This window comes from Microcaecilia unicolor, chromosome 11 (genome assembly GCF_901765095.1).
Source record: "Microcaecilia unicolor chromosome 11, aMicUni1.1, whole genome shotgun sequence".
Taxonomy (NCBI): Eukaryota; Metazoa; Chordata; class Amphibia; order Gymnophiona; family Siphonopidae; genus Microcaecilia; species Microcaecilia unicolor.
In genome coordinates, this window is record NC_044041.1 from 202,301,856 (window position 1) to 202,326,414 (window position 24,559).

The window sequence follows — 24,559 nt, forward strand, 5'->3', positions numbered from 1 at the left end:
AGCTGCAGTGGGAATCAACTCAGTTCCCCAGGATCAAAGTCCATTGCACTAACCACTAGGCTACTCCTCCACTCATTCCGCCAATAAGAGCCAACCTCATCAGTGATGTCACAATGGCTTGATTGCCCAATACAGTTCCCCAGGATCAAAGTCCACTGCACTAACCACTAGGCTACTCCTCCACTCACTCCACCAATAAGAGCCAACCTCATCAGTGATGTCACAATGGCTTGATTGCCCAATACAGTTCCCCAGGATCAAAGTCTGCTGCACTAACCACTAGGCTACGCCTCCACTCATTCCACCAATAAGAGCCAACCTCATCAGTGATGTCACAATGGCTTGATTGCCCAATACAGTTCCCCAGGATCAAAATCCACTGCACTAACCACTAGGCTACCCCTCAATTAAGGGTGGATTGGTGAGAGCAATATGTATGTTTTGATTGTAATTTGCCTTAGATACCAGACTTATGCCTGCTGAAACCTGGTGGAAATGCTGGCACCCAAGTTAGGTGCCCTGAGGTGTCCTTTTACCAAGCTGCAGGAAAAAGAGCCCTGTGCTAGTGGCAGGGGCCATTTTTCCCCGCGCACCAGGGCCCTTTTTACCGCAGCAGGTAAAAAGACCGCAGGAACACATGGCCATGCAACAAGGAGCCCTCACCACCCATTGAGGTGGTGATAATGGCTCCCACGCATACCTGGCGGTAACTGGGCAACAGAAAGAAGAAACATCTGCCGTTGGAAAAGCCCTTTTAAAACTTACCTTCACATTCTCAGTTGAGTTTGGAAATTGCAGTGTGTAGACCCCACTGGTGGTCACTCCAGATTTATAGATTTCCGCACAGTCTTTGAATGTGACCTGCTTTTCTGTGGAGACAGCAGAGATCTCTGTGAAGAAAGATGAGTAGAGCATTGGAAGATACTCATATTTTCCACCTGAACGTGCTTCTGAATATCTCATGCATTGTCAGATTCCTACAGCTATCCTGATAAGAGTTTCCTCCATTTTCATCCGCTAGTCAAAGCCTAAACCAATGTCAAAGTGTTCTGCACATTCACTTCCTTAATCTGGACTCTGCTCATTCCAAAATAGTGCAAATTTTATTACTCATGGCTCAAAGGAGCAACAGAAACCCAGTCACAATGAGATAGCAATGCCTACTGGCCAGACTCTAGGAGCACACGTACCAGATTTCTGCCCAAGTCCATTATGCACAAAAGATTTTAGAAAATAACACAGTGTGTGATCCCCGGCTAGATGGGAAGTGGAGAGGACTAAAACTAGCTAAACCCCCATGTTTGCAAATGAAGCCTCACAGCACTGTTGGTCCAGTAGGACATGGAGCCCTGCACTCGGTAATGTTTTCTCAGGATACTGGGTGAGACTGAGGATTGGAATAAAGGGCGAAGCTCTTCAGAAGGTCACATGAAATGAGAAGATCTTAAGTCAACTGCCATTGGGCAAACGCCCAGGTCATGAACCCCCAAATGCTATAAATGGTGCCCCATTAGGTGTGGCCTTGGGCTTGTGGTTATAAAATGGCTTATGGTTGAATGAAATTTGTTATTCCACCTTCCTGAGACATAACAAGGCGATACACAAAATAGGGTCAGTTAACTATATCAATTAATTTGTTTAATTGATGATAACTATTAATAATTGGCCTTAACAAGTGCTGATTTGGAACAAATTTGCAGCTATGTGTGAGACTGATCTGTGTCCTATAAACAGCGCCTCATTTTTATAGCACACAATTCCAAAGGGGGCATGGCCAGGGGAGGAAATGGGTGGGTCAGGGGCATGTCTATCATTTAGGCACAGTTTTATAGAATACTTTCATTTACACCAGCCTCCTGGCATCAATGCTTGCATCTAAAGTTAGGTGTAAAATGTAGACTAAACCTAGTCTCACAGAAACAGAAGCCTGCGCGGCCGCATTGGTGATCTGCAAGGGCAGGCTTCTACATAGAATGTTGCTAGTGGAGGAGTAGCCTAGTGGTTAATGCGGCGGACTTTGATCCTGGGGAACTGAGTTCGATTTCCCACTGCAACTCCTTGTGACTCTGGGCAAGTCACTTAACCCTCCATTGGCCCCGGTACAAAATAAGTACCTGAATATATGTAAACCACTTTGAATGTAGTTGCAAAAACCTCACAAAGGCGGTAGATCAAGTCCCATTTCCCTTCCCTTTCCCCTTAATTATTTGTTTGCCCTTCAGATAGTCTAAATCCCTGGTTACTTACTGCTTAATGCTTGCATCTAAAGTTAGGTGTAAAATGCAGACTAAACCCAGACTCACAGAAACAGAAGCTTGCGCAGCTGCGTTGCTGATCTGCAAGGGCAGGCTTCTACATGGAATGTTGCTAGTGGAATAGCAACATTCCTTGTAGAATCTCAAATAGTAGCAACAGAATCTCAGATAGTAGCAACATTCCATGTAGAATCTCAAATAGTAGCACCAGAATCTCAAACAGTAGCCACATTCCATGTAGAATCTCAAATAGTAGCAACAGAATCTCCAATAGTAGCAACATTCCATGCGGAACTGCTGCAACGTCTAACTTTAGGTGCCATTTACTGAATCTACCCCTAAACCCACAATCACAACATAATGTGGCACACTGGTAATCAGTCTTAGCAGATAGGTCAAGGATTAAGTGGATAGGAGATTGGCCACCTTTAGAGAAGCCCAAATATGGACAACCTTCAAGCACTGTTTGGAAGGACACTTTGGGAAACGTATAGTGAAAGAGGGGGTGAGACTAGTGGCGTGTTTTGATCTGGATGGTTCAATCCAAAAAGCCAGAGAGTTGGGCACAATTAAGAGACACCTAGGGGATGCTACTGGCCCTCAGCTGCCGATTCAGGGAAAGTGAAAGGGGACGGGACTTGATGTACCACCGTTCTGTATTTACAATCAAAGCAGTTTATATATATTAAAAACCGGTACTATGGATAGCGGAGCTGCAGTAGGAATTGAACCACGTTTCCCGGCCACTGCAGTAACCACTAGGCTACTCCTCCACAGATTAGCCATGTATAAACCTTTCACTACCACCAAACACATGTGCTAAAATATTAGACAGCAGCAAACAGAAATGCCTGATACTAACGGTTGTACTGGGAGACCAGGTTGACTAGTTGGGACACGGTTTCCATCAGCAAGGTCTGCTGCTTCTGGAGAAGGGTGTTGTTGAGAGTAGCTGTGTTTAGCTGTTGCTCCAGATCCACAATGATCTCGTTTTGTTTGGATACTAAGTCCTGCATTTCCAGCTTCTCGGCTTTGATCCCTTGAAGTTCCTCCTCATGTTTGCCCTCCAGGTCCAAGACCTTCTTCTCCAGGAAACTAAGGAAAGAATAAGAGTAGGACAGCAGTAATAAAAAGACCCAAATTGTTCATGGTACTGAATAGGGAGAGGGGCTTTTCCTCCTGCAGAGCAAAAGGAAATGGAAGATGACCCCTGCCTAAGAATGGTAAAATTAAATGAGTCAAAAAGTTCACAGACCTCTGGAGGTGGAAGCTTTTGTGCTTCCTTAAACAATGTTTAAATAGTCTAATGTCTGCCTATTAAGGGGTTTCATTTGTGTCGTGCTGACATTGTGTTTATCAGATCTGAGTGATATAAATGTTCTTCCAGGCTGCCTGTTATTTTGTATCAGTTCTATTCCATTGACATGTATCATATTTCTGTTACAAGATGGTTCTACTGTACTGTTTCAATGTGTTTCGTTCACCTCATGTGACAGACAATGCCATAAACAGCTCTAACATTTAAACTTCTATCTGCCTATATTACACCGAAGCGCATTCTGTAAATATGTAGTGCGTATTTGCAAGGGGGAGGGGGGTACACATGGCTCCAACAATAAGGAGAAATTAACAATCTGAGAACACAAGCAAATAAATATTCAGAAACAAAAAAATCAACTTGAAATCCACAGATTTAAAATTATTATTCAAAAAGATACGTTTTAACAATTTCCTAAAAGAAAACTAAGAAGGAACTGACCTCAAGTTCAAAGGTAGTTTCTTCCATACTTTAACCCCGACAGAAGGAAAAGGTCACCTCAAAATAATAGCCTTGAATTGGATATTTTTTTTATAGAAGAAAAACCTAACTTCAAAGCCCTTAAGAATCCTAATTTCCTGCCCACAGATGGGAATATCAGCAACTCACTCAAACCCTCAGCATTCAATCCAAATACTGACTTTCAAATCAAAGAATTTTAAAATTGATACATTTACATAATCGGCAGCAAGTGATAATCTTGAAAAATGGAAAATACACTTTCAAACCGTCCAATACCACTAATCAGTCTGATAGCCGTGTTCTGCATCAGTTGTAGACACTTTAACTGATAAAAGTGTTAGATTGGAAGAATCATATATTAAGTTTCACAAACTTCTAAAAACACGTCTATTTCAGAATACATTTGAAAGTAATCTGGGATGAAAAAGGGGAACATGGGCAGAATTGAATATGCAGTACCAAATCATATGTTTGCTATATAAACTTGTTATGAATGGATTGTCCACTGATGTTTTTACTTTTTAGAATGGATGTTTTTAGCTTGCTGTGCTTTCCTATCATAGTAACATAATAGATGACGGCAGAAAAAGACCTGCACGATCCATCCAGTCTGCCCAAGAAGATAAATTCATATGTGCTACTTTTTTTTTATTTGTACTGTCCTCTTCAGTGCACACACCGTATAAGTTTGGCCAGCCCTATCCCCGCCTCCCAACCACCAACCCCGCCTCCCGACCACCAGCTCTGGCACAGACCGTATAAGTCTGCCCAGCACTCTCCCTGCCACCCACCACCGGCTCTGGCACAGACCGTATAAGTCTGCCAAGCACTATCCCTGCCTCCCAACCAACAGTCCCGCCTCCCACCACCGGCTCTGGCACAGACCATATAAGTCTGCCCAGCACTATCCCCGCCTCCCAACCACCAACCCCGCCTCCCGACCACCAGCTCTGGCACAGACCGTATAAGTCTGCCCAGCACTATCCCTGCCACCCACCACCGGCTCTGGCACAGACCGTATAAGTCTGCCCAGCACTATCCCTGCCTCCCAACCAACAGTCCCGCCTCCCACCACCGGCTCTGGCACAGACCATATAAGTCTGCCCAGCACTATCCCCGCCTCCCAACCACCAACCCTGCCTCCCGACCACCAGCTCTGGCACAGACCGTATAAGTCTGCCCAGCACTATCCCCGCCTCCCAACCACCAGCCCCGCCTCCCAACCACCAGCTCTGGCACAGACCGTATAAGTCTGCCCAGCACTATCCCCGCCTCCCAACCACCAGCCCCGCCTCCCAACCACCAGCTCTGGCACAGACTCTATAAGTCTGCCCAGCACTAGCCCCGCCTCCCAACCACCAGCTCTGCCACCCATTCTATCAAATTAATGGAGTTTTTATATGTTATTTTAAATTTTGATATTTTATTGTTTAAGATGTAAACCGTTCTGGTTTGTGTATGCAATAAGAAACGGTATAGAAAATAAATAAATGATAAGCTGAAATCTGAAAATAGAGAGAATTGCAGTAGCTATACTTCTAAAATCGGTCACATTTAAGAGCTTCCATTTACACCTGGATGTTAGCGATGTCGATGCACTTGTTCTGTAATGGAAGCTAGGCATCTGGGTTCTTTTATATTGTAGAATAGACTCCCATCACACAGCCTAAATAACAGCTTCCCAAAATGGGGTCACGACCTAGGTGGGCTCTGCATAACTGCATCGTTATTTTGCATCTCCAGGAGGTGGGGGGGGTGGGGTCACACAATTTTACTTGGCTGCAATCCAGAGGCGTAGCTAGGGGGGCATCGGGGGAGCGGCTGCTCCCCCAAACAGACTTCCGCCGGTGCTTGCGCCTATTTTTTTACGTGATCTGTCGCATTTAAAATATGCGCCGGTGCTGTCGGCGATTCGCTCTCTGCTTCCCCCGTGCTTTCTACCTGGCTACATTTTTCTTGCAATCATGAGGTCATAGCCACAAAAAGCTGGGGGAAAACTGGCCTAAATGGAGGTGTCTAGTTACAGAGTTACCCCATTACCACTGCTCCCTCTAAGCAGAGTGGGAGTCCTCCAATTATAATCCTACCAGTGGGGGGAGCTGTTTCAATTTCACATTTTCAAAATTGAGGTGCAGGCAAGCTCTGCAGCACTCCAGAAAACCTGTCTATCTTCAGTTCTTGAAAACACAATATTGAAGCAGCGTCCCCCCCCCCCCCCCCCCACCGGCAGCAATGCAGTTGGAGGACTCTTGCTCAGCTTAGAGGGAACAGCGCCCCCTACTGTATGTGTGATTATATTTGCTCAGTTTTCCATAGTTATGCTCATAACACAATTGTAAGTTTTATATCAAGCTGTACCTGAATACACTGCCTTGGGTGGTTAATAAATACCAATAAATAAATAAAATCTTCCCAGAAACCTCATACACAGCACAATCTGAAGAGCAAGGTAGACATGATTTCCTGAGGAATTTTTGTATTCAGTACATAGAGAGCTAATTGTTGATGGACAGGTGGTTCACATACTCATTTGAATAGGACTGGTTGATATTAGTAACATAGTAACATAGTAGATGACAGCAGAAAAAGACCTGCACGGTCCATCCAGTCTGCCCAACAAGATAAGCTCATATGTGCTACTTTTTGTGTATACCCTACTTTGATTTGTACCTGTCCTCTTCAGGGCACAGACCGTATAAGTCTGCCCAGCACTATCCCCGCCTCCCAACCACCCACTGGCGTACCAAGAGGGGGGGGGCGGTCCGCCCCGGGTGCACGCCGCTGGGGGGTGCCGCGGCGCGCGCCTGGCTACGAGTTCGCTATCTTCGCTCGTTCGCTGCAGCTCCCTCTGCCCCGGAACAGGTTACTTCCTGTTCTGGGGCAGAGGGAGCTGCAGTGAACAAGCGAAGTTAGCAAACTTTTCGGAGCCGACAGGGGTGGTCATTTCGCCGGGGGGGGGGGGGGGTGCATCGGCGATCCGCCCCAGGTGCCATCCAGGCTAGGAACGCCACTGCAACCACCAGTCCCGCCTCCCACCATCTAGTGTTGGTCATTTTAGCAAAAAGACCCTGCAGTGACCATGGACTGCGGGTAGAATTAACCTCTCACACCTGTCATGGTGGTCCATCAAAGTCAGAGCAGAAGTACATTTCTGGGTCACTGTAGCAATAAAACTTTCTCATCCCAGATACTAAGCAGAGGAACGTTTACTGCCACAAGCCAGGTCATTAAAGTTCAGAGATACTCGGACACTGTGGACAAGTTTGCACTGCTAACGCTCGCTCGTGTTTGGGCTGTAATCTTCTCTCTGCATTTGTTTTCTGGAGAAACTGAAACTTCTGTTTCCAACACTATCCACCTGAACCTTTCACAAGCACTAACCTCTGTCAAACTAAAAGTGGAATTTCTTGTTTTACGGACATGGATTTCCTCACATCATCCCTTTTAAATCTGTGGTCATACCATGAGGCTCTTTTCTGATGGAAAGTCCCTAAAATTACATTTCACACTGTTTGCACCCAAAAATTGCCTTAGAAGTAATAAAAATCCAGAATGAGGCATCTCTCCTGTGAAAAAGGTTTGCATCATTTTGCTGGTCATTCACTGTGACAAGTTTCCCTTGTGAACACATCCGCATCTGGTCTTGTTGGAAACTAAAACCTTAGGTTATTCTACTCTCTGTATAACTGAATTTTATTAAACACTAGTAAAACATGCCCGTTTCTTGCGGCAATGAAACGGGCGCTAGAACGGTTTCCTTCCGGACCTCCCCCCCCCTTCGTACTCACTCCGTCGGTGTTCATCCGCCATTGTTGCTGACCTCGGCACGCCACTTTCAATCTGCTGTCATTGCTCCGCCCTCGACGTCATCACGTTTGACGCGAGGGCGGGGCCCCAACACAGTGTTTTCCGTGGCTTCACCACCACGAAGGCTTCGAACCGGAAGGAAGTGCCCGGAGGACCTGACAGTGACGTCAGTGTCCTCAGAACGTTGAGGGTGAGTTTTATTATATAGGATTTTATTTATTTATTTATTCTGTGGTTTAGCTGTGAAAGTGGAAGTGTATTTATGACAAACAGGAGACACCAGTCTTTACATGTCAGGTTCTTTACTGGGAACATAAAAAAAGAATAGTAGACTGAGATCCCATACGCCAGCGTTTCCCAAACTGCGCGCCGCAGTGACCTCTCTGGGGTGCTGCGGCAAATCCCAACCTCCCTCCCGCCCGAACCGCTACTGCACACAGCAGCGCGGCAGCGGCAGAAAAACGACGACAAAAAAAGCAAGCACAAGACTGCAGCAGCCTTCAACACGTGCTGTCGGCTCTGCCGGTCCTCTGCCCCTGGAACTGGAAGTTGACGTCAGCTGGGGCAGAGGACCGGCAGAGCCAACAGCACACGCCTGAAGGCTGCTGCGGGCTGCGGCCAATGGGGACAGGAAGTAGACGGCGTTTGGGACTCAGAGGTGACTGCTAAGGAGGTTCGATGAAAACAGGAGAAGGATGAAGTCAAAAAATTGACACTTAATAGGTCAGTAGTCTCCGTTTCCATTCCCATTCAGAAAAAGCAAGCAAACTTATGAGCTGCTGCATCCGAGCTGTCATTCTTTATTGTTGGTAGCATTTTTTATTTAATCTCACTTATATTTTTAAACATGCTGGCTTGTGCAGCATACAGATGTACAAAGACTACTACTACTTATCATTTCTAGTCGTACGCAGCGCTGTACACTTGAATATGAAGAGACAGTCCCTGCTCGACAAAGAGGAAGTATAATAACAGAATAACGTTTCATAGGTAGAATAGTAATTTGTTATAAATCAGTGTTGTTATTTGGAGGGGCTGGTTACAGGGACACCCTAGCACTGATATAATTGTGGCTGGAGGGTGGGGTGGAGATCTGTGTGGCTGGGGGGGGGGTCAGACGTTGGGGTGTGCTGCAAAAAGTTGCTCGGACACGAAGGGTACCGTGAAATGAAAAGGTCTGGGAGCCACTGCCATACACCGTGAGAATAAACAGCAAACAACTTTTCATAACAACCGGGAATTACATCATGCCATTATTTTTCTTAACATCGCTTTAGCATGACCTATATAATACTTGCAAGCTAGCTGATGTGTTCTTCCACTCCCTGAGACTTCACATCAGATACCTCTTCTGTCTGCATTTTCTCTTTCATGGGAAATGACGAAGATCTTAGTGGTTCATTGAGTTACATTTGACTCATCCAGAGATTTGAACCTCTATAGCTTGGAAGCTTCAAGCCCTGGCAATTCGCCTTGCCCAAAGTCCTAACACGTCAAATAAAACCAGCCCGGAGTTTCCAAGGAGCCAGAAAATAGATCTTTATGAGCTTACCCTAGTGTGGTGCTTCCTTTGCATGTCCACGTTTCCAGCACTGGACTCTGAACTTTAAGGACTTGGTCCGTCTCTGGTTTTATCGGGAGAAAGCTGGGATTACAGAGGTCCAATAAGATCAGAATGAAAAAAACTAGCAAAAATGCTGCAAGTGACGCAATGATCGTTGGACTAGATGGGAATCATCTTTTGCTTTCATTCTCTTCATTACACTAACAAGATTGTATTGAGGAAAGTATTGCTAGGAAAAGCTTTACTGACATGGGAGTCAAGTTCATTCCATAAAGCGTAGCTCCTCCACCTGTCTGTCCAGAGATCTGCTGGGATTAATATATCGATCGCAATATTTTCCCTGCTAGAAATACAGAACCAGGGCTATTTAAATAGACTAGAATACATTCTATATTGTAATTATTGAGGGTAAAGTACATGCAGGAGTTACTCGCTGATTACATGCATATTTATTGAGAATAATGACATTTACCTGTCTATGTGCCAAAATTCAACCAAGAGCTATTCTGTAAATATGCAAATATTTTACAACTAGAGGTACACATGGGTGGAGTCTGGGCTGAGCATGGGCGGGGCTCACACTATGCTATAAGTTACAATGTATCACCAGCACTAGCTCTAGGCACATTTAAGGCAATTAAGCAACTATTCTATACAGGAAAGTAGACACCTATATTCCTTTACAGAATAGGCTTCTACGGGTGCTCAGTTTGTGAATTACTCCCTTGAAGTTGGCATCCTTTACCTGTGTAGGGAGATTTGGGGCCAATTTTATAACAGGGGAGCTAAAATAAAGTGCAAAAGTGCTCATTTGGGGGGTAATTTTATAGTCGTTGTCGTATACGTGACCACAGCCTGGTGCCAGAACAGGGATCCCCGATGGCGGCAGTCTGATGGCTGTTGATCTCAGTGTTCCTTAGTTCCCAAGAGTTTTGCCTTTTCATGGGAAAGCGCAAAGGGGAAATGTAGGTCTTTTCTTCGGTGACCCCAGTTCCTCCTGGATCTCTTTGTGGAATTCTGTGAGCTCCAGGACGGATATTCCAGTTGAGGAAGCAGGTGCCTTTTTATTGAATTGTCCTATTTGTGAGCTATAAAACTTCAGATTAGTTTATTAGACCTTTTCTGATACGTAAGGTGGTAAGTTTAATGATTCACACAAGAACAGGCGTGTGGAGCAAAAAGACTGATACATATTCTGCAAAGGAGATGACTCAAGGACCATGTGAGTTTCTCAGCGGACATTACAGAAAGTTCAGGACAAATATATTCCACGTATTAGAAAAAAGGGAAAAAAGACTAAACGTCAGCCGGCGTGGCTAAACAGTAAGATAAAGGAAATCATTAGAGCCAAAAAACAATCCTTCAGAAAGTGGAGAAGAGAACCAACTGAAAGTAACAGGATAGATCATAAGGAATGCCAAGCCAAATGCAAAGCGGAGATAAGGAGGGCAAAAAAGGACTTTGAGAAGAAATTAGCGTTGGAAGCAAAAATACATAGTAAAAACTTTTTTAGATACATTAAAAGCAGGAAACCGGCCAAAGAGTCGGTTGGGCCGCTGGACGAAAATGGTGTTAAAGGGGCGATCAAGGAGGACAAAGCCGTAGCGGAGAAATTAAATGAATTCTTTGCTTCGGTCTTCACCGAGGAGGATTTGGGGGGGACACCGGTGCCGGAAAGAATATTTGAAGCGGGGGAGTCGGAGAAACTAAACAAATTCTCTGTAACCTTGGAGGATGTAATGGGTCAGTTCAGCAAGCTGAAGAGTAGTAAATCACCGGGACCTGATGGTATTCATCCCAGAGTATTAATAGAACTAAAAAATGAACTTGCGGAGCTACTGTTAGAAATATGCAATCTGTCCCTAAAATCGAGTGTAATACCGGAAGACTGGAGGGTAGCCAATGTTACTCCGATTTTTAAGAAAGGTTCCAGAGGAGATCCGGGAAATTATAGACCGGTGAGTCTGACGTCGGTGCCGGGCAAGATGGTGGAGGCTATTATTAAGAATAAAATTGCAGAGCATATACAAAAACATGGACTGATGAGACAAAGTCAGCACGGATTTAGTGAAGGGAAGTCTTGCCTCACCAATCTAATGCATTTTTTTGAGGGGGTAAGCAAACATGTGGACAATGGGGAGCCGGTTGATATTGTATATCTGGATTTTCAGAAGGCGTTTGACAAAGTGCCGCACGAAAGACTCCTGAAGAAATTGCAGAGTCATGGAATCGGAGGTAGGGTATTATTATGGATTAAGAACTGGTTGAAAGATAGGAAGCAGAGAGTAGGATTGCGTGGCCAGTATTCTCAGTGGAGGAGGGTAGTTAGTGGGGTCCCGCAGGGGTCTGTGCTGGGTCCGTTGCTTTTTAATGTATTTATAAATGACCTAGAGATGGGAATAACTAGTGAGGTAATTAAATTCGCCGATGACACAAAATTATTCAGGGTCGTCAAGTCGCAGGAGGAATGTGAACGATTACAGGAGGACCTTGCGAGACTGGGAGAATGGGCGTGCAAGTGGCAGATGAAGTTCAATGTTGACAAGTGCAAAGTGATGCATGTGGGTAAGAGGAACCCGAATTATAGCTACGTCTTGCAAGGTTCCGCGTTAGGAGTTACAGATCAAGAAAGGGATCTGGGTGTCGTCGTCGATGATACGCTGAAACCTTCTGCTCAGTGTGCTGCTGCGGCTAGGAAAGCAAATAGAATGTTGGGTGTTATTAGGAAGGGTATGGAGTCCAGGTGTGCGGATGTTATAATGCCGTTGTATCGCTCCATGGTGCGACCGCACCTGGAGTATTGTGTTCAGTACTGGTCTCCGTATCTCAAAAAAGATATAGTAGAATTGGAAAAGGTACAGCGAAGGGCGACGAAAATGATAGTGGGGATGGGACGACTTTCCTATGAAGAGAGGCTGAGAAGGCTAGGGCTTTTCAGCTTGGAGAAGAGACGGCTGAGGGGAGATATGATAGAAGTGTATAAAATAATGAGTGGAATGGATCGGGTGGATGTGAAGCGACTGTTCACGCTATCCAAAAATACTAGGACTAGAGGGCATGAGTTGAAGCTACAGTGTGGTAAATTTAAAACGAATCGGAGAAAATTTTTCTTCACCCAACGTGTAATTAGACTCTGGAATTCATTGCCGGAGAACGTGGTACGGGCGGTTAGCTTGACGGAGTTTAAAAAGGGGTTAGATAGATTCCTAAAGGACAAGTCCATAGACCGCTATTAAATGGACTGGAAAAATTCCTCATTTTTAGGTATAACTTGTCTGGAATGTTTTTACGTTTGGGGAGCGTGCCAGGTGCCCTTGACCTGGATTGGCCACTGTCGGTGACAGGATGCTGGGCTAGATGGACCTTTGGTCTTTCCCAGTATGGCACTACTTATGTACTTATGTACTTATGTAAAGGTAACTACCAGAGATTTCCTAACACTGGTGTCAAGAAGCAACCTAGACAAGAGAAGACTGCATTTCTACTTCTTGCAACAAGTAGCTTCTGAAGTCCTATTTAGGGTTTATACTGATTGCTTACACTTTCAGGAGGAATATCTCAGATCTTTTAAAGAAAAGTTAAGAATAAAACAAACTTTTCAAAGTCAGACTCTGGCACCCAGTAAAGGAAATGGGTGATGGGCTGGGATTTTGTCATGCCTCGAGGATTTTTAATCCTGGAATTTAGATCAAATCCACAGCCACTCAGATGAACACAAATTAGTTAATTTCATGATCCTGAGGCCGCCCAACAGAAAACGGGAGGAGTAAAACCATTGAACCCAGGGCCGGTCTTAGCAAGTGCGGGGCCCTGTGCAGACCAATTTGGTGGGGCCCCACCCTAGCTCCACCCCATTGATAAGATTATTCCATTTTTAGAACATTTTTTTATAAAGACAAATGAAGCTAAACTTGTACAAAAACACTGATTGAAATAATAAGCACAATGCTATCATCATGAAACCTCCCCTCCCCCGAAATTATTCAGTTCAAGTCCACTACATTTAGTAGTTCCAATTCTCATAACAAAGGAGAAAATAAGGAAAAATTTTAAGAAAAGATCCAGCACAGTGCTACAGTGTACAAGGTATGCCAGGAATGCTTTATGTGCCTATGGCTGGAGAGAGGTTGAGTGACTCGATACGGTCCGGGTCGGAGCGGAGGCACGAGGCAGAGTTGAGGCACGCTGAGCGGGGCCCCCTTAGGCGCGGGGCCCTATGCGGCCGCCTTGGTCGCCTCTGCCTAAGACCGGCCCTGATTGAACCTTTCCTAGCAAATTTTAAGGCATGTTTTTTTGCTTTTGAGAAGATTAATTTGATCATGAGGATTCAGGGTTTCCTTAATTCTAAAATGCAGCCCCTTCCCTATCACCACAGCAGAAATTAAAAAAAAAAAAACGTAGGGAATTCTCTGGGGTGCGTCAAATTGCTCAGGCTTTGTCTAAGTTTTTGACACCAAAAAAGGGAGGGCCTAAGGTTATTCTTTCACGAACCACAGATGAGCAGAGATTATACAGATCATCTATTTTCTTCTGAAGTACAATAATGCTCCATTTATTCTGAAAGCTCACTCATTACTGAGAGACCAATGAATCACAATTATTTGACAGAGTGTATCATCACCTGTTTTCATAAAAATTGCTGCCCGCAGCATCCCTGCATCAACAGCACACACTGTATATAATCCAGCAGCTGTCACTATGGTAAACACCTTCCCTGTGAAACTTAATAACCAGGTGAATCAGAGGGATTAATATAACGCTTAGAAAAGAGAAATATGAAAGGTATCTTGATAACTTCCTCTCTGTATCCTTTACTAACTTGTTTACACAGTTTTTAAGAGGATGACATTTTGTAGGACAAGGGAAAAGAAAGTATATTTCTTTTCTTCTCCCCATCATCACAATGCATAAGTAGATAAAGCAACATCTAGTCAGAGAGAGCAGCCTAGCAGAAGAGATTTGAGTGTTGGGAGATTTGATTGGTTGGTATGATTGAAGACCCCCCAAAAAATAAAAAAAATCTTGAGCTTCTTCCTAGGGAAAATTTACCAAAATTTGCTGTCACAGGTTTAAACTTTCAAGTGAAAGATTTAAAAAAAACCTTTGAGGAGAAGGGTCACGGGTTTGGATTTGAGGGGTTTTCTGCAAACCAACTCTTTCCTCCCTCATCCACCCCCACTCCTCCAAATTAAACTTACTTGTTCTTTTCATGCAGTTTATTGATTTCCTGTGTCTGTACCAATAACTGTTTCTCCAGTTTGTTTGTAGACAAGGAATGTTCCAACAGTTGAATTTCTAGCCTGGAAGTCTGGTTGAGAACCTGTTAAAAAAAAAAAAACCAAACGGTGTAAGGGAAGGAGCTTGTTTGTCAAAACTCAAGTGTTGAGTTTGGGAACTGTTCTTTACCCATCCTCAGCAGGCAAGCCCAGGCACTAGGGAAGGGTCCCTAGGCCCAGGAGAGCCAAAGGTTTAGGAGAAGAGGCCAATTTGTATAGTGGAATTGTTTCATACTACTGTCTAGGAAGAAGAAAGATGAAGATTCACTGGAGAAGAGAACTACATGAATAAGACCAGAAGAATAGTTACAGGATTTGGGATCTTTCTACATGTTGGAGATCTGGAGTGTACTGATCTCCAACACAGCTACGTTTTCCTTTTTTTCTATAAGTTGAACTATACCAGGGAATCCCCCTCAATTTTTTTTTTAATTTTCCTGCTGAAGTTCTTTACTAGTGAAACATTTGTTTGAACAACCAACCTAGTGAGCTTGGATTTTTGCTTCTCTGACTTTATCTGGTTTGCTGGAATCCACAAAATCAGATCTATGGAAAAGAACTTTTCTCCTCTGTCCAACAAGGACCCAAGGGTACGAAGGAGCAATATCGTCACCTATACCCTGTGCCATGAGGAAGAGGTGCCTCAGGGGGGTGGGGGTGGGAGCCATTTTCTAACAGCCCACATTAGACCAAAGGTCGCAGTTATTTTTAAGCTGTGGATTTTGCTCCAATTTTCAAAGTGAAAGTATATGTAAATACGGTTAAGTGCCGCTGAACACCTGCTCTCAGCCTGGTCAACATGGTTTAACTGGGCAGGAGCTTCTCCTATCCAGTTTAAAACATGCTAATTATCAACCTCATAGATTTATTGGGGAAAAAACCTTGCCCATTTTTGAAAATACAAACTCCTTAAGTGGAAGCCCCTTCCCAGCCCTGCCTCAGGAATATCTCTTCTCACTGCAGTTAAAGTTATATGTGGGGTGGCGTTACAAGCATCCGTCCACCTGGAGGCAAGGAAGGCACTGAATTAGGAAATTGCATTCCCTGTAAGCAATGGCTAAACAAGCTCAAGTCCGATCGTCAGACATCTCATCATCGTAATCATCAGCCAGACTTTGGAAGAGGTTCCTGTAGGAATTACCTGTGTTTCTACGTTGGTGAGTTTACGGGTTTGTTCAGCAGTCTGGGTAAGCAGACTGGTGCCAATTTCCAACATGGCCGCCGTCTGGTTCTGCACTGCATTACGCTGGATTTCAGCCATCTCAGTCTTTACGTTATCTTGGATGTAGCTTTCCAACTGCAGCAAAGTAATCAGAGGAGAAATGTCAGTTTACAAGTGGATGGTCATTCATTCGATCACACTGTTCTGATGTAAGGAAAGAGGGTGATGGAGAACAGTAAAGCCCAAGATCCAGCGGTCAACGTATCTCTGAGGTCTTTTTCTCCAATTTAACTGATTAATGTTGACTTTATCGTCTAGCTCAAGAGCTTAGTTACCTTAACAGCAGGGTTTTTTATCGTTGATTAGTTTTTCTGCTGTTGATTCATTGTTGGTGTTATTTGAAGAAAAAAAAAAAAATTGGTCCAGTACACATATGTTTTGTAGGTACCAGCTATAAGTGACTTGGAGGGTGTAGCTCGGATCTGGTGTTTGGATCATTGCAAGACAGCAGGGAAATCTGAGACCACTAAGCACTGAACCGTATCATGCTCAATCTTGCACATCTTTGCTTAACGTTTATTGGTTTAGCAACTTAAAGGGCATTATTCAGCCAGCGGTTGTGAGAGTATTTTTAGCTTCCACTAACATTATTCCTGGATCTTCAATGCCGGCCCATATCCAGGCATCGGCATTAAGTATCTAGGTTTACAGGGTCGGCTGTCTCTTATGTGGCTATAGATAGGACTGACTTTTATGCGATCTGATTTGACTTCTAAACTTAGGACCCTGTTTACTAAGGTGCGCTAGCATATTTTGCGCATGCTAACCGCGTAGACGCCCAGAGGAATATTGGGCGTATTGGACGTGCGCAGGTCCATTTTTCAGTGCACCTGCAAAAAAGGCCTTTTTGGGGGGCCGAAAATGGACGTGCGGCAAAATAAAAATTGACTTAGCGGTAAGGTCTCAGCTCGTACGGGACGCACATAAAAAATGAAACTACCACCCAGGCCAGGCGGTAGTTCCGAATTAGTACGCATTGGGCGCACTTAAGCAGTTACACGGCTTAGTAAAAGGGCCCCTAAAAACGCTAATGCGTCTCTAGCGTGGCTTAGTAAACAGAACCCTTAGAAAGTTAAGTGCCCGTAACCAAATAAGTGCAAACTCCTCCCCCGGACCACCCACAAAATAGCCAGCTTTGAGTTTAGCAGTCAGTGGTGATATCCATGGATAGTATCAACCCCTTAGATTTTAAGCCCTCCAGGGACAGGAAAATACCTAGTGGACCTGAACATTCAGCTTGAGCTACTAAAAAATGAGTGAGCAAAATCCTATCTCCCTGCCCTAACTCTGAGTTGTGCAAACCCAAACATTTGGCTCAGCAGTTGCAGTACCACTGGGCTGAAACTCAAAATCCTGTACATAGAATCAAATGAAGAAGAGCTGCTAACTTACATCTGCTCACCTTGAAACCCAACCAACAAAAATAACTTACTGTGTAAGCATTGTCCTACAAGCTTTGTCCTACAAGCGCTGCGTTATGTTTGTACAGCGCTGCGTATGCCTTGTAGCGCTATAGAAATGCTAAATAGTAGTAGTAGTAGTAATAATCCCAAAGTTCAGTTTAGAATGGTCCAGAACGTACTGGACAGATCTGCTTCTCCAAACAAAAATGCACTGAGGAAACCTGCTTCTGAGAGTTTAGCTGCCCATTTTTGGGAATAAAAATCACCCGCCGGCCACTCTCAGAGGCAGGTAACTGGGTTGATGAACCTTTAGTTTAACCCACTGTGGCACATCTTATGTTCTTATGGATTTACGTTAGGACTAGGCTCAAAAGCTTGAGCTTGAATTTGTTCTGCTCCCCTCAGGGGAAAATTTGACTAAGTTTTCCGTTTGGCTAGATTAAGACATCGTCTCCCAGCCTGGATCCGTGTCTACCTTTTACACTAGTCTTTTTCTGATTCTGCCATACATCAGCTGGGGGAACCTCTGACCTCCTCTTTGGCTGAAGATATTTATGATTCAAGCTTAAAGCTTCCTAAAGTATCATCTGGACTCTACATTATGCTGTAAGCATTGACCTCTTTTGGACTTTCCATATTTAGCCATTAAGATCTGCATGCATTGATTCCACTGCATGCTGCAGTGCTAATTTCTCAGATGCACATTCATCGGGTATATCACGGAAACCTGACTGGATGGATGGTCAACTGCAGAATAACATTATGCTGTATGTATTGCAGGATGTCCGTATGCATAATCTAGTTAAAATTAAATCTACTATACCGCACGTAAAATGTCTCCCTTACTTTATTTCTGGTGTCTGGAAGCCCAAGGACTCAGCCCTGTGTATTTCGTGTTGCAATCTCCCTTTCTGTTTACACTGCGCTGTCATTCTCCATCTGTATAAAGAACTTTTGTTTTCCTTTAGTAGAAATCCAGCTTCTGCTGCTGTTGTGATGGGGTGATACATCTTGTTTAATCAGTGCCCTTTTCTGTAAATATTGCTCTTTCTTTGTTGCTTATGCAGATACACAGAGCCATAAGCAGGATAAGCAAGACAGGCAGGAAAGAAAGGAATTTATTTTGCTTCCTGGCTATTCCTGATTTTAACTTCAGTTTTGAAGCAGTTCACGCTGGCTTTCAGGAGCCCAGTGCAGGCAATCTTTGTGCATTAAATATCCTGTCTCAAGGTGCACCACTTCTTCCCATTACAAATAGTAAAAGTGCCCCTGATGCAGGCAGCCCAGCTGCCGAAACAAGCTGGGTGATGACTAAGACACCTTTGTAGGAGGACCACGCATAACACACCTCATCAGGGCCGCCGAGAGGAGGGGGGCAGGGGGGACAAAATTCCCCGGGCCTCCAAGGGGGGCCCGGCGCCGCAGCCCACCCGCCCTCCGTCGTCGACCGCCTGCCACCGGGCCGGGCCCCCTGCATTGAAATCACAGCGTCTCGGTGATTTCACATGGAGGTGAAAGCGCTGCAGGCAGCAGCAGATCGCCGGGCCTCCTTCCCTCCCTGTGTCCCGCCCTCGTCTGATGTAACTTCCGTGAGGGCGGGACACAGGGAGGGAAGGAGGCCCGAAGGGAGGCGACCTGCTGCTGCCTGCAGTGCTTTCACATGGAGGTGAGAGACGCTGTGATTTCAATGCAGGGGCCCGGCCTGGTTGCAGAGGGAGGGGGAGCGGGGGCGGCCTTGCCCCGGGCCTGGCCCAGTCTCTCGGCGGCCCTGCACCTCATCACTAAAGATTGCTTCTTAAATAAACTCTTTATTTATCAGCCACAAATTGGCTCTTCTGGCTGCTTTTGTTTCCTGACTATAAGACTCAGGAACCATTTGTACGTTAGAAGGTACTGAACTGCGCCCTGTGGTTCTGTAAGAGGGTCATTTACTAAGTGGCAGTAAGCCCAACACAGGCTTACCGCTCACTAAACAGGAAGTGCTGCCGGGCTACCGCAGCAGCCTGGCAGTATTTCCCACCACCAGCATGTGCCATTTTCAGGTGTTTACCCAGTGGTAATCGGACAGTGCCACTGTTGGAATGTAATTGTATTTTTACATGCATTGCCTGTCACCTATTATTTCTCTGTGATTACTCTGTGACCTCTGATGTAAATTACTTAGAGAGGTCACACAGCTATGCAACTTCCTGTGGGGGTTAGATGCAGCACATGCAGCACATGGAGCACATGGAGCTCATGATCTCTCCTAACCTGAGAGGATCTATGGTGGTGTGAGCATCCATTACCATCTAAGCACATGGAAGGAGCTGATAATACAAATGTATAGTAATATGTATATATAAGCCTGTCTGATTATAATCTAACTACAAACTGTGAGTAAACAGATGTTTTGTTACTTCAACTTTAAAGTGACTCAGCAGTGAATTATTCAGGGGTGAATGAGAGAGAGATGAAGAAAGAAATTAACATTTCTAAAGCTGAAGCTGTGTGTACTAAAATCTGCTAATTATTTACTACAAATAATCCAACAAAAGGGTTATGGGCCCAGGGCCAGGAATTGAAAAAGAAGAGAAATATTACCAGGCAGAAAAAAAGGCCACATTTTTCTCTTAAGTTTTAAAGGAAAGATTCAGTCTGTCTCTCTCTCCCCCCACACAGCAGACAGAAGGCTAAGAAAATGGCTGAGGGAAGAAATTCACCATTGTTCTATTCTCTCAAGGTGCCTAAATTAACTGAGTTTAATTATCGGCAGTGGGAATTAAGATTCATATGTCTCCTTCGAGCAAAAAGATTAGATATATGCTTAGACCAAGACAGAACAGCTGAAAATATGGCTGAATGGGACAGTGCAAACTATTATGTGAAGTGCATGCTTTTGGAAGCTCTCTCAGAGAAACAAGCCATATTAGTGGAGGGAAAAGATACACCAAAGGACATTTTATATAAACTGAGAACTATGTATGCAACTACATATGCAAAGCAGCAACCAATTTGGTTGGCAGAGTTGAATGAAACCAAATTAAGGGATAAAAGTAAATGTAATGATCACATTATGCATCTTATGTCTTCATTTCAAAAGCTAGAACTTTCTGGAATTCCCATGTGTGATGCATTGAAAAGAGCATTTCTTTTTACCTCACTATCAAAGAAGTTTGATGTTTTTAGGTCTGTAAATGAGGCCATTGAAGGGCAATCTTTTGAACAGGCAACATCAAAACTAAGGCAGGAATGCATAATAAATGATTCTGAGGAGATGTGTTCTCAAAGCAAGTCAGAGAGAAATGAAACAAATTTCTTGGCAAAGAACAGAGGAAGGCGGAGCTATGGGAAAACTCCACCCAAGGGCAAGCTGATTTGCTACTCATGTGGAAAGGAGGGACATGTATCTAAATGGTGTAAGGAAACACAAAACACTCCCTCTAGCTCACCTAAGCCAATGGAACTAAAGAATTTTCAAACCAGGAAATGTATGAAGGACAAAGATAAACACAAGGGCTTTCTAATGGCAGAAAAATCTTTGACTATGGTAAATAATAATTCAAATGAAAGTACTTGGATTTTGGATTCAGGGAGCACATGCCATTTAACCAATTGTAAGGATTTCTTTCAGGAAATGTGTCCAGAGGAAGGTATTCTTAAAACTGCAAACGCAGGGACTGCTAAGATCCAAGCAAAAGGTATTGGATTCTTAAAATGCAAAGTGTCTAATGAAGTTAAAGAAATTCCTGTAAGTGATGTTTTGTATATTCCCCAAGCAGTTTGCAATATGCTTAGTGTATCTACATTAGATAAGAAGGGATTTGTGATTCATTTTGAAAACAGTAAGTGCACAATCTCTAAAAATGATGAAGTGTATGCTGAAGCTTTTATGCATAATGATGTTTATAAACTGAGCATTTCAGGTGAAGCCTCACATATGGCGCAAGTAAGGAAGAATGATGGTAAATGTAGTCTGGAAATCTGGCACCGCCGCCTGGGACATCGTGATTCTAAGGTGATCCAGGATCTTTACAGTAAGCAACTGGCCACCGGCATTCAGATAAGTGCAGATGCTGGTAAAATGGAGAAATGCATAGACTGTGTTACTCAAAAAGGTGTGAGACCCTCATTTCCTGCATACACAGGAAATAGGAGTAATAAAGTACTGGACTTAATACACAGTGACTTATGTGGACCGTTTAATATCCCATCATTGGGAAATAACAGATTTGTGCTAATATTCTTGGATGATTTCTCTAGATACTGTGTGGCCTATTTGCTGAAAGAAAAAAGTCAAGTCACAGACATGCTGAAGAAATACGTAACCATGGTGAGCAATAAATTTGAAAGAAAACCAAAGGTTCTTCAGACCGACAATGGTGGTGAGTTCACTTCACAAAGCATGCGCACATTTCTAGAACAAGAAGGCATTCAGCATATCACAACAGTAGCTTATACACCAGAGCAAAATTCTGTTGCAGAGAGAAAATTTAGGTCACTTGTGGAAATGACCAGATGTATGCTGTCAGATAGCAATCTCCCTAAAAGACTATGGGGGGAAGCCATTCTCACAGCAGTGTACCTACAAAATAGAATGCCAACTAAAGGCGCTGAGCGCACACCACATGAGACATGGCATGGTAGGAAGCCAAACCTGTCACACATAAGAACATTTGGAAGTACAGCATATGCTCATGTACCAAAGCAAAGAAGGCATAAGCTGGATTCCACAACAGAAAGGGGCATTTTAGTTGGCTATGCTCCAGGACACAAAGGATATAGAATTTTGAATCTGAAAACTGGCATTGTTGGCATAAGACATGTTACATATTTTGATGAAAACAAAAGGGTTGATAAAGGCTGGATTATCCCAGATGAGCCTTATCATCCAGAATATGAAACTAGAACCATAATAGACATGCCAGTGTATATAAATGCCATACCAAGGCAGATGTCTGAAAGCAACTCACCTGTATCTAACGAGGAACAGGCAGAGGAAGCAGACACAGAAAGGATCATTGAAGAAGACAGTACAGTTGGAGAAGGGGAATCAATTGGAGAAGAACTCTCAGATTTAGAGGATGCGGAAAGGTCGGACCAACCTGTAGTCAGACGCTCATCCAGGGAAAACAAAGGTGTTCCACCCCCAAGACTGTCTTACCTAACAAAGTCAGCAGAAGCTCAAGAGCCCTTAACATGGGATGAGATTGAGAAAATGTCAGCAGAAGAAGCTGCTGAATGGCGTAAAGCTGCACAGGAAGAAATTGATGCATTGGATAAAAATAATACTTGGATTCTTACAAAATTACCTCCTGGCAAGAAAGCTATAGGATGCAAATGGGTATTCAAGTTAAAAAGGAATGCACAAGGAAAAGTGGAAAGGTATAAAGCCAGATTAGTCGCAAAGGGATATCTTCAAAAATATGGAGAAGATTTTGATGAAGTGTTTGCACCTGTAGTGAAACACACGACAATAAGAACACTTCTGAGCATTGCAGTCTCAAAAGGCATGCAAGTCAACCACATTGATGTGAAAACAGCGTTCCTTCATGGAGAAATAACTGAAGACTTGTACATGGAACAACCAACAGGTTTCATAAATACAAAACAAAGACAGCTAGTGTGTAAATTAAACAAAGGTCTTTATGGATTAAAGCAAAGTGCAAAATGTTGGAATGATAAATTGCATGAAATATTGACAAATTTAGAATTTAAGCAAGGTGAAGCAGATAAATGCTTGTACACTAGGTGCACAAATGGACAATATGCATACATTTTAGCTTTTGTTGATGATCTGCTCATTGCAAGCAAAAGTGAGCAAGAGTACAAGGACATTGTAAAGTGTTTAAACCTCAATGTTGAGATAAAAGAACTTGGTAATGTGTCATACTATCTTGGTATAGAAATTGAGAAACAAAATGATGGTTCTTATCTTCTAAGCCAGAAGCAGAAAATAAATGAGCTTATTGAAAGTTTAGGTATGCAAGATGCCCAAGTTGTAAGCACTCCCATGATCACTGATTTTCTGAAGGATGAAACAGTAAGAGAACCTTTACCAGATAACATCCAATATAGATCAGCCATAGGTAAGCTTTTATATCTAGCTACCACATACAGGGCTGATATAGCAAATGCAGTAGGAATTTTGAGCAGAAGGGTCAGCTCACCTACCAAATCAGATTGGACTGCAGTTAAAAGGATGGTAAGGTATTTAAAGGGTACCATTGATTGTAAATTAAAGATTTCAGCCAATAGTAATCCAAAACTAATATGTTACTGTGATTCAGATTGGGCAGGGGATCATTCTAATTATAAATCCACAAGTGGATATGTGTTTATGTATGGAAATGTACAAATTTCATGGGCCAGTCATAAACAAAGTATTGTGAGTTTGTCTTCTACAGAAGCTGAATACGTGGCCGTATCGGAAGCGTGCAGAGAACTGATGTGGATTGAAAAACTTTTGCTGGATTTCGGAATAGCTGAACAGAGACCAATCCAGATAATGGAAGATAATCAGAGCTGCATCCGACTGTCACAGAATGACAAGGTTCAGTCATGCACCAAGCACATCGCAACGAAATACCACAACGTGCGAGAGTTGGTGAAAGAAGGGGTCATCAGTCTACAATATTGTCACACCAGTGAGATGACAGCTGACATCATGACCAAACCGTTACCCAGAGAACATTTTGTGAATCTGCGTATAAAGCTTGGACTTTGTATGAATAAATAATTGCATGACAGTTATGCATGAGAAGGGGTTTGTTGGAATGTAATTGTATTTTTACATGCATTGCCTGTCACCTATTATTTCTCTGTGATTACTCTGTGACCTCTGATGTAAATTACTTAGAGAGGTCACACAGCTATGCAACTTCCTGTGGGGGTTAGATGCAGCACATGCAGCACATGGAGCACATGGAGCTCATGATCTCTCCTAACCTGAGAGGATCTATGGTGGTGTGAGCATCCATTACCATCTAAGCACATGGAAGGAGCTGATAATACAAATGTATAGTAATATGTATATATAAGCCTGTCTGATTATAATCTAACTACAAACTGTGAGTAAACAGATGTTTTGTTACTTCAACTTTAAAGTGACTCAGCAGTGAATTATTCAGGGGTGAATGAGAGAGAGATGAAGAAAGAAATTAACATTTCTAAAGCTGAAGCTGTGTGTACTAAAATCTGCTAATTATTTACTACAAATAATCCAACAGCCACGTCCTGCCTAGTTAGGGTTACCATATTTTGTCCCCCAAAA

The 24,559-nt window shown here is 43.5% G+C and overlaps 1 protein-coding gene across 3 annotated transcripts in view; it reads right to left on the reverse strand.

The window, feature by feature from the left end:
- LOC115479927 (angiopoietin-2-like) overlaps positions 1–24,559 on the reverse strand; it is a 76,306-nt gene that overhangs the window by 26,533 nt on the left and 25,214 nt on the right. For 2 of the 3 annotated variants that reach the window (XM_030218257.1, XM_030218260.1), the window contains exons 2-5: positions 15,824–15,979; positions 14,605–14,726; positions 3,118–3,350; positions 766–890 (exon numbers count right to left, since the gene is read on the reverse strand). In XM_030218257.1, the coding sequence (XP_030074117.1) occupies positions 766–890; positions 3,118–3,350; positions 14,605–14,726; positions 15,824–15,979 (636 nt within the window). The remainder of the gene's footprint in view (positions 1–765; positions 891–3,117; positions 3,351–14,604; positions 14,727–15,823; positions 15,980–24,559) is intronic. The other variant, XM_030218258.1, reaches the window with a different exon arrangement.